At 45.0% G+C, this 9,714-nt stretch overlaps 1 protein-coding gene across 1 annotated transcript in view; it reads right to left on the reverse strand.

Moving 5' to 3' along the window:
• The window catches only part of LOC133114181 (AT-rich interactive domain-containing protein 4B-like), a 64,324-nt gene extending 56,303 nt beyond the window's left edge, over positions 1-8,021 (reverse strand). Inside the window, 2 exon segments of the mRNA XM_061223353.1 lie at positions 5,251-5,307; positions 7,843-8,021. Coding sequence (XP_061079337.1) covers positions 5,251-5,256 — 6 coding nt within the window. The 5' untranslated portion in view covers positions 5,257-5,307; positions 7,843-8,021.
• Positions 8,022-9,714: the final 1,693 nt, after the last annotated feature.

The following is a 9,714-nucleotide window of genomic DNA, read 5'->3' on the forward strand; positions in this document are numbered from 1 at the left end:
CTTACACACTGCCTGGCCAATCAGATCCTGCCTTTACACACTGTCTGGCCAATTGGATCCTGTCTTGACCCACACGCAGCCTGGCCAATCAGATCCTGCTCTGAACTACAGCCTGACTCTGTGGTCAGTCATTGGCCAATCAGATCCTGTCCTGATCCACAGCCTGGCCAATCAGATCCTCCCCCGACCCACACCTGGGCCAATCAGATCCTGCCGTGCAGGCTAAAAGCTGTGAGGCTAACACCGAGCTGCTGACAGAGCTCCAGCTGTCCGTCACGGGGCCTCGTGCGGAATATCGACCGGTTTATCGACTCCACGCTGGAGATAAACTTCGCGTCTCATTCCGCCACTTCGGTCAAGCTCACACGTGTCAGTCTCGCCGCGTCGGGTGTGGAAACGCTTCCGTTCAATTTAAATTTTATTTGCGCAGCACTTTTCACAAATGGCGCCGTCACAAACCGGCTGAACCCTGAACCTCCCCGGAGCGGGTCTCAGGCGACCGTGGCGAGGAGAATAAACCTCGAGCGGAACGAGAACCAGAGGGGGAGCCGGTCCGTGGAACAAACGCTGCTCTGCCTTTGTAAAGGCACTTCAATTACACCAGACAGCGGAGTACAGTACATTGCCTACAGAAATTTATTTTTTTATAATAATTTTTTAAACGGTAAATGGATCGCATTTATATAGCACTTTAATCCAAAGGGCTTTACAATCAATGCCTCTTATTCACACACACCAAGGGCGAAAAAGGCACCAGTCAGCTCGTCAGGAGCATTTGGGGGTTAGGTGTATTGCTCAGGGACACTTCGGCACACCCAGGGCAGTGGATCGAACCGCATTGAATGGAATCAGACGACTGCTCTTAGTTAATGTCGCCCCATCCGGTTTTTAATAACAACGTACTGTTTCTTTAAGTGAATGAAAGAAGGACAAGGTTGATTTCCGGTCGATCTCTCGGCTACGCAAGGCTTTAAAAGGCCACAGTGCCAAGAGCTGAGCGTCAAACACAGCATCACAGACACAGCCAATGAATCTTTACACAAATGGTAAATGGTAAAGGGCTGGCGTTTATATAGCACCTTCATCCAAAGTGCTGCACAATTGATGCTACTCGTTCACCCCTTCACACACACTCACACCAACAGGGATTGGCTGCGATGCAAGGGACCAACCAGCTCGTCAGGAGCATTTTGGGGGTTAGGCGTCCTGCTCAGGGACACTGGCAACCCTCCATTACATTACATTACATTATTGGCATTTGGCAGACGTTCTTATCCAGAGCGACGTGCAGTTGATTAGACTAAGCAGGAGGCAATCCTCGGCTGGAGCAATGCAGGGTTAAGGGCCTTGCTCAAGGGCCCAACGGCTGTGCGGATCTTATTGTGGCTACACCGGGATTAGAACCACCGACCTTGCTTCTCCCAGTCATTTACCTTAACCACTACGCTACACTAAGTTACAGGCCGCCACTAGACATTTCCCTTAACCACTGGTTGACCAACAGTAGCCACTACGCTACAGGCTGCCATACTCTCCGACTGCCAGACGACCGCACTTAGCCAAAGTCACCCTGCACAAGCCACACACATCAAATCACGGTTAGAACCTCTGTTTCTGTTACGCCACACTTTGTGGAGTCATATAATTCCCATGACCCCACCGCAGGCTTCCAGGGGACATATTCCAGACTGAGGAAACGTCGTAGAACACCACAGACCCATGAGTCTTCGTTTCTGGGTGTGTGGATCTAGAACAGAGATTGTGTGTGTGTGTGTGTGTGTGTGTGGGGGGGGCGGGGGGGGTAGGAGCTCTGGTCAGATCTGTGGCTATGATCGCCGTCTGATCTGCGGCTACGATCGAGGTCGAAGTCCGATAAAAGATGGCACACCTCCGCCACTGACTGATCCAGATCTCACAGAAATTCTTTAACAAACACGTCTGCCCCAGATCGATGTTCTTACACGAAACAAAAAAAACAAACACATTTAAAGACTGATATTTTAGCTGTTGAGCAGTTCTTTCTTAATCCGCTCATATGACAGAAACGCCGATTCTGGTCAGGCTGCACTGCAGCACGTCATCATGTCCGCATGTCAGGAGAGCGCGGAAGACAATGAGGTTTAAAAAAAGCTTTACGGCTCAGGAGCTCGTTTATTAATTAGACAGCCTGAAGTGGAGAGAAACAAACCTCGCGCACGCCGATGCTTGTGAGATTAATGCGGGAGGATTATTCATCGCCGGTACAATGGCGGCGCACCTGAAGAGAAAGGGACGAATCGCTCAGCCTTCTAAATTAATTACGCCTGGTTTTGGGTTTCCGAGCTGAGCGAAATGAACAATGACGGAACTTTTCCCAACGGAAAAAACACCGGAAAGAACAAAGCAACAGGTTCCGCGTCCGCTTCACGTCGTCAAACGTAACGGTGTTAAAATTAACTTCTGTTTTGAGCGTACAGGGAAGGGTAGCCATCGTTTTTGCCCGCTATGTGTGCAACATCACTTCAGGTGGGAACACTGCACCAGAAATGGTTAGAAAATGGCGCAGTGGTAGAGTCTGCGAAACCACAGCGAAGGCAGGTGTAGATCAAACTCTTCAGGGGTGTGAAGTGGGTCAAAAAACATCCGGAAATCGGGGTCGGCCTGCCTCGGTTAGAACGAGGCTCACCACAGAGCCGCCTGCTCCGGACCTGAGCCACCGTCCCGCAGAAAAACGGCGGCGGCAACACTCACACAAAATAAAAACCCACAAACGTTTCAGCCGCAGACATCATCCGTAACACCGTGAACCGCTACATTAATCTGAAAATGGAGCTTAGCCGCGGTGAAAAAAATCGTGCTTTTCTTGCCCGCGGTCATTCTTTCCATTCTCCTCAACGCTCGGCTGCGGATTCTCCCCGAAGACAAGGATGCCTACTCGACACAACGTTCCCGTTCAGACCCTCAATGTCGAAATTCTGCCCCAGACGTTTCATTTCGCTAATGAACAGTTCCTACCGAAAGATACCGTTCCTCGCGCACACAGAAATCAGGGCCGGGTGAAATCAGGTTAGCCACAGCCACTCCCGGCTTCTCCCCCTGCCGTTTCAAACCTAATACAATTAATAATATCCAGTAATATCCTTAATCCACAACACAGCCAGCAAGACGCGGCCTACCCCGGCTTTGACCTGCTGTCCCAGCTTAATAAGTCTCTCTCTCAGGTCTTTTTTTTTGCCCTGGGGATAAAAGAGAAGACCCCAGACACACACACAAAAAATGGGAAAATAAATCAGCACCAAACACACTTCCAGTCCTGTAAACCACACACACACACAAAAACATGGAGCGGATAACAATCAGAGAGATTTTCTGGCAATAATCAGATCTGCGCGTTCCCCAGGGAAGACAATATTCCCAGGTTTCCGGCCCTGTTCCACAGAGAGAGAGCCTCTTTTATTGGACAGTCTGCGCAGATCCTCCTCATTTCTGACTCACCGGTTCAAAGGAAATACAATTTCAGTAAGGATGGGGGGGGGTTTGGATTTCTGTGCAGGGAATGAGATGCATCCAGACAGAAGGGTTGCCTGCGCTTTTAACGTAGTGAGGTCTGTCTTTTCATTGATTGCTGTGTTTTAAGCGTTCGTTCCATACTGCCCCAGACATTGAAAAACAAATCAATGTTTTGAAAACTAAACTCACTTGTGCTTCCCATATACCACAAATCCTGTTCATTAATTTCACTAAATAGGCCTACTTTGGGACAGGTATTGAAGGAAGCTTTCCAAGGCCTGTCTGCTGAAAGTGAGGCAAGTACTGCTCCCCATTAACGTTTATCACATGTTGAAGGAAAACGTGTTTAAATATCACATCCACGACAATGTACACTTGGAAATTTACATTGGGAACGTTTCGGAGAAAAAGTCCATGAAGACGGGACGGGACGGGAAGAAGATGGAGAAGAGAAAAATAAAAGAAGTGGAGAGGAGAGGAGAAAAAGAAAAGAAGGAGAAGAAAGTAAGAAGAGAAAAAAGAAGGAGAGAAAAAAAAAAAAACTTGTTCGTGCCCCCCTTTCATGTCAAATGGCCAATAGGACAAGTCATGCAAGCAGGGACCCAGCAGCCAGTTACCATGGAAACAGGGAAGCTTAGTCTGTTTCTTGGAATCAGTGTCACATTCCAAACACACAGTAGCAACAATGGCGACCAACTTTACTCATTGGTAACTACAAAAACTTCGCTTCCCGTTATGAAAGTGCATAACATTAACTTTCAATGGGATTCTTCAATGACGGAGAGACACCAATGTCACAAGTAAACAATGTAAGATAATTACAATCACAGGAGGCCGATGTTAGCAAAACAGGACTGTAAGCAACATCGCACTGAGATAAAAGGTAATTTGAGCCTTCACAGCACCATACAGCTGAAAATATAATTGTTATATTTTTCAACAAAGGTTCATTTGCAGCAAGGCTATCATCAGAAATAATTGGCTTCCACTTCAGAGAAAGGTCACCCAATTACGGAAACAGAGAAACCACTTCTGCCGATTTACAATACAAATTCTACATTCAGTAGGCTATGACGATCTGACAGTAAAAATAACAAACTTGGCTTATTTGAATAGACTGGCTACACACCTGTTCTAATCTAAATAGTGCACAGAGAAAGTTCATGCATAATTTATGAAGTCATACGCTTCAGTCACTGGTTTAGCACTGATGTTTACATATCTGAATTCGCAGCACAGCACTTGTAACCAATGATGAAATGATAGGCGTTTTTTTATTTTATTTTATTTATCTTTTTTATAACGATGCTCCAAATACCGTGCGTAAAATGTTCCAAACGAACACAGGCGAAAAATAACATGAACCTCCTGGGTTTATCAAGACAATAGACTGTAGACACCTCAGAAATATTAAACTACACCAAGACGATCGTTTTATACCTGCAAGCGGCACACAGCACAACAGGTGTTTACCATGTTCTCTTGCTGCGTAACATTCAACATCGGCTCAGGGCTAATATGCAATTTCATGTTATCTTACGAGCAAGAATAAGCAACGGTACCACGGAGATCTTTTTTTTACTGGCCAGGAACACATCTGGAATCTTCGCACGGAGCATAACGTTACGTCTCAAGCTCAGTGAAATGTCTGGCACTTCTAGAGAAGCCTTCACGTCGACTAGCTTAGTGCGACTTTTCTTTGTTTTGTTTAAATAAATAAATAAATAAATAAATAAATAAATAAAACCACATTGCCCTTACCTTCATCTTCGATCAGGACTCTGCTCCGGGCGCTGGACCGAAGTGTCGAGCTCAAAGCTGGAATAGATTTTTGTTTTGTTAGCGAAAGGATTTCTCAAGTCCATTGTATTCTACAATATGCACTAGCACAAAGCAAACAACAAATAAATCTATGGTCGGAATCTTTCAGAACAATCACCTTTTTGGTTGCTCTGCAGCACGCCTCGTATTGATAAAGGAGAGTCCCTACTGACTGTCAGCCAATAACCATCTACTACACAGAGGTGAACCATAATAAAACATTTCAGTACATATTGGCTTGTATTCATTCGTTGGTTAGCTCAACAACCTTTTAAACTTTCAAAGTAGGCTGCACAGAAAGCAAGCAAAAACAGACGTGCCGCGATACAAACCCTGCTGTTCAACACATTTAGACCAATCATTCCAATTAGTAAACGTTTGTTGCAGTTTATGTAATGCTCTCCGGCAACCCATATTGAAATTTAACGTGATTATTTTCCGAGCCTGAAAAATAGCGACCTCCTACTCTGCCAGCGAGAGCCAAACTAAAACCTCCGTTTAAAATGAATGGCCACGCACAGTACAGTTAACATCAACCCTACATGTTTGAAAGTATACGTTAAAATGTATTTACCAAGTAAAACATTGTTTCGAAAGCGAGAGGATATAGCAAAAGGTAGACTAGCTAACGTTGTCCATAAGCAGGTGAAGAATGCATAGCGCAATGTCTACTCTACTGAATGTTGCCTGTCGAGCAAGTAGTAACCGAGCGGATGACGCCATTGCTGTAGCAAACCAGAAACAGTCAAACAATCCAACAAGAACAGGTTATTCGATAATAATATAGCCTAAATAACAAACCGGGGGATAAAATGTGCACCTAGATTTAAAACGGCACCCTGTGTCGATTGTCAATTCGGATAGCCATTTAAGTGTAGTTTTGCGAAGTAATAAACGCTAGCTAGCTGAATCAGTTTCTCCGCGCAAGCCACAAAGATTGCTAGCGCAAGCTAATGCTGTTACTGAACACTGGGCTCGCAAGTGTTCGCATCGAAAAACACGGACTGACAGTTCAGAGAAGCTCACTTTGCACCAGATCGGAGCAAACGAACGAAAATCTGCCTGTGCAAAATCCACCGCGTTAGCCAACATTATCTCGCTTCTCAACTCATTTTCAAATGTGGCGAGCAAGCAATTAGCAACGTTATATATTCCATACGAGGACATCGTTCTCGACTGGAATGTAAATAGCTGATAGCTGACGAGTGAGTACGTACACAGCCAGCGGAGTACATGCTACCTTTCCGAGGTAAATTTAATGACAAAAACCTATCCAAACAGAAGAAAAGTGACATTGTAGCTAGCTACCAAAATAACCTATCCCGACCATGAAACGGGAGGGGTTGTTTGGATGCAGAGAGACAGCAACACGATAATCTGCAAGTGCTGGCTACTGTTGCCACAATCAATGTCACACCGCACGATGTAATCCAGTCATTCTCATCTAGTTTATCTAGTACTGTTATATCAGCTTAATCTATTGCCCGCCTTCGAGTGCTACCGTTGTTGGCTATACAGCGTGACAACAGCATTAATTTCAACTCGATATCAATATATCTAGTAACTAACCGTAGCGTATCTACCTAGTTTGACTGGCCATGCAACACATTGAAAGCTAGTATCTACAGCATTAATGTCAAATATCTGGCCGACGGTATGGATACATAATGAACAACAGTATCGTGACAAAAACTCGTTCAAGCTTCGTGGCGTTTGGAAATTAAGAAGCCTAGATGAAACTGTACCAACGACGTCACTGTTTAAGAAAGAATAATGATGAGAATACGACTACCCAGACATCAGCCAGCGAAACAGAGGGTAGCCTACAACGACAACGACATGTACAACTATTGTTACCGAACGTTACATATTGATGTCAAGATCAGATCAGAGCAACCCGACCGCCCTTCCACGAAAACAAGTCCTGGTTGAGCGAAGAGAAAAAACAGTTTCTTTCTCGCAAGCCAACGCATTGTCAACAATCACGATCTGGCTCACTTTGACTTTATCTTACGTAAGGCAGGCAGACTTTGCTACAATGAAGATATTTGATGCAAGTGTCGTTTTCAGAACTAGATACGCCTGCTCGTCCGTAGTGTTTTCGGTGATACAGCCTAGACTAGCTAGGTAGCGCCAATGTAAACATAAGAACACGAAACGGGGGTCAAAATCAATATCGCTGACGTTAAGCTATCCAAACTGCAACATTACCTAAGAGTGTGTTCTCGTTATTCGACTGTACTCTCGAAAGTCCAACAAACTCAGACATAGCAAGCTTGCTGACCATTTATCGAACAATATGGGTAGCCTACCGTTTTGCTTCTGTAACGAAGGTTCCTGACTGTTTTCCAGCTAGTTCACAATTAGAAACAAACTATGTGCGGTCCTACCAAACGTTAGTTATTGCCGCAGGCGAGTTAGTTTGTTAATTATTACATCAACCTCATCGGAAATACCCGAATGAGTTAACGGTTATGCAGTTATATCCACATTTCTCCGTAGTTGGTTATTAAAACTGAATATCATTCTTACCTTGAGCTAACAGGTCAAGTTGCAGAATCTGTCTTTCTTTTTCCGAGTCGATGAAATGCTTTAATCCTCCATAAAGTCCGAGTGCGGCATTGGCGTTTTTGCGCAAAGCTCCGCGTTGTTGTCAGGATGCGAATCCGGTGGGGTTGGTCTTTCTCCCGGACCGTTTCTGCCTCGCTGTGGTCCTCTTTTTCTGAAACTGACTGACGGCGACATACACACGCCCACACAGACCTCCCCGCGTCCACCCATTGGCTGGCAGCTGTTAATCACCGCCCTTTGCTTTCTATTACAAGCAGCAGAAAAATGACGTTATTTTCTAATGGGAATGTTATTGCGCTGGTTAAATGGGAGATGGGTCTTGTCCTCTTGAAAGAAGCGATCGACATCGCTGAGCGTCAGATAATTTCAAGTAGGTGAACTGATCGTTGTCTAGGACTGCAACTCCCAGATAACGTTACCGTACACAGGCACGTTAAAAAAAAACAGATGATCTTCATCCTCCCCTCTGTCAACGCGCCTGCTCCCTGGAAACGCGATGGCGTAAGTTAAAGACTGCGCTCACTCTGACTACACTGTGAATGCGGGTGAAGGCGGTGTGTAGTGGGCTACCAGCAGTTTTGTTTACCGTGCTATCTCAATTCTAATTCCACAAAGTGGAGATCAGCGATTACTAAGCGCGATGGCGCAAAGGCGGTGGATTCGCTGCTTGTTTGCTGCATTTGTTTTGGATGAATAAAAAATTGTTTGGGTGCTTATGTGACCGTCGAACAGGCAAAAAAAATAATGTCAGAAGCGGAAGTAACGACAGTCTCTTGGATTGCTGATCAACAAGGTGGGTGGAGCTGGGAGTAGTCAAGTCGGCCATTTAATAATGTTATGACCGTCACACAGTTGTCTGGCTATTGATCCAGTGGCGAGGATTGGTTGTCTTCGTGGCTAAAAATTGCTTGTTACTAACTAGGCTATTTATGTATTACGCGATGGATCACATGAGCACATTTGATGTTAAATGATTGACATGTCAACAGACTGCATCGGTGGCTGTACTGCGTATTTCACCAGTCGGCTGACTAGCTAGCATTTCAGTATGGCAGTAAATAGCTGGCTAGCTTTGTCCTGAGCTGTGCCCAGTCTCGGGGTCGCACCATGAACGGTCATTTTCTAACCTGCTGACAATTAGCTAAGGCCACAACTCCGCCATTAATAACCAAAATGTTTCCCTTGTTGGGTCTTTGACCTTTAACGTTTAACGCACATTTCGATATACTATAAAGCAACTGTCCGTGAAAAATAAGTGGCGTTGGAGATGTCTTCTTCAACATCACCAACTGAACGAATTCTGGATTGTTGTCAGAATTGTGCTTTGTCTCGAAACTGCGAGCTGTGCAATTAATCAGACATTTCTCTAACATGTCATTTAAAAAAAAAAAAAGACGTGTAAGGTTACGTCCGATTAGCTTCTTCTGTGCAGTTGAGAAAAAGCTGGAACGAGAGTATGCAGGCTGGCTCTCCCAGGACCGCGGTTGACAAACTCTTGGCTAAGAGATGATGTCATGATTTTAAGCACTGCGCTGTGACTGTGGATTTATCCTCGTGAGTTGGGCGCGAGGGATGTTGCAGCAGTGGCAAATTATTGCTGTAAAATGAAAATTGAAGATTAAAAAAAAAACACACAACGCACATTAAACTGGCACCACATTTGTGCAATTATTTGCTCATACCCAGCGGGGTGCAAGCTGAATTGTTAGTTGACCAGCACCCCGGCAGCGATGGTGAATGACAGTATTTATGTGAATTTTGTTTAGATGCACTGAATAGGAGTAGACAGGGCTGTGTGTATCGAATAGCAAAAGGTATTCAATGCGAAAGTGT

The sequence above is a fragment of the Conger conger genome, chromosome 2 (genome assembly GCF_963514075.1).
Source record: "Conger conger chromosome 2, fConCon1.1, whole genome shotgun sequence".
Classification (NCBI taxonomy): Eukaryota; Metazoa; Chordata; class Actinopteri; order Anguilliformes; family Congridae; genus Conger; species Conger conger.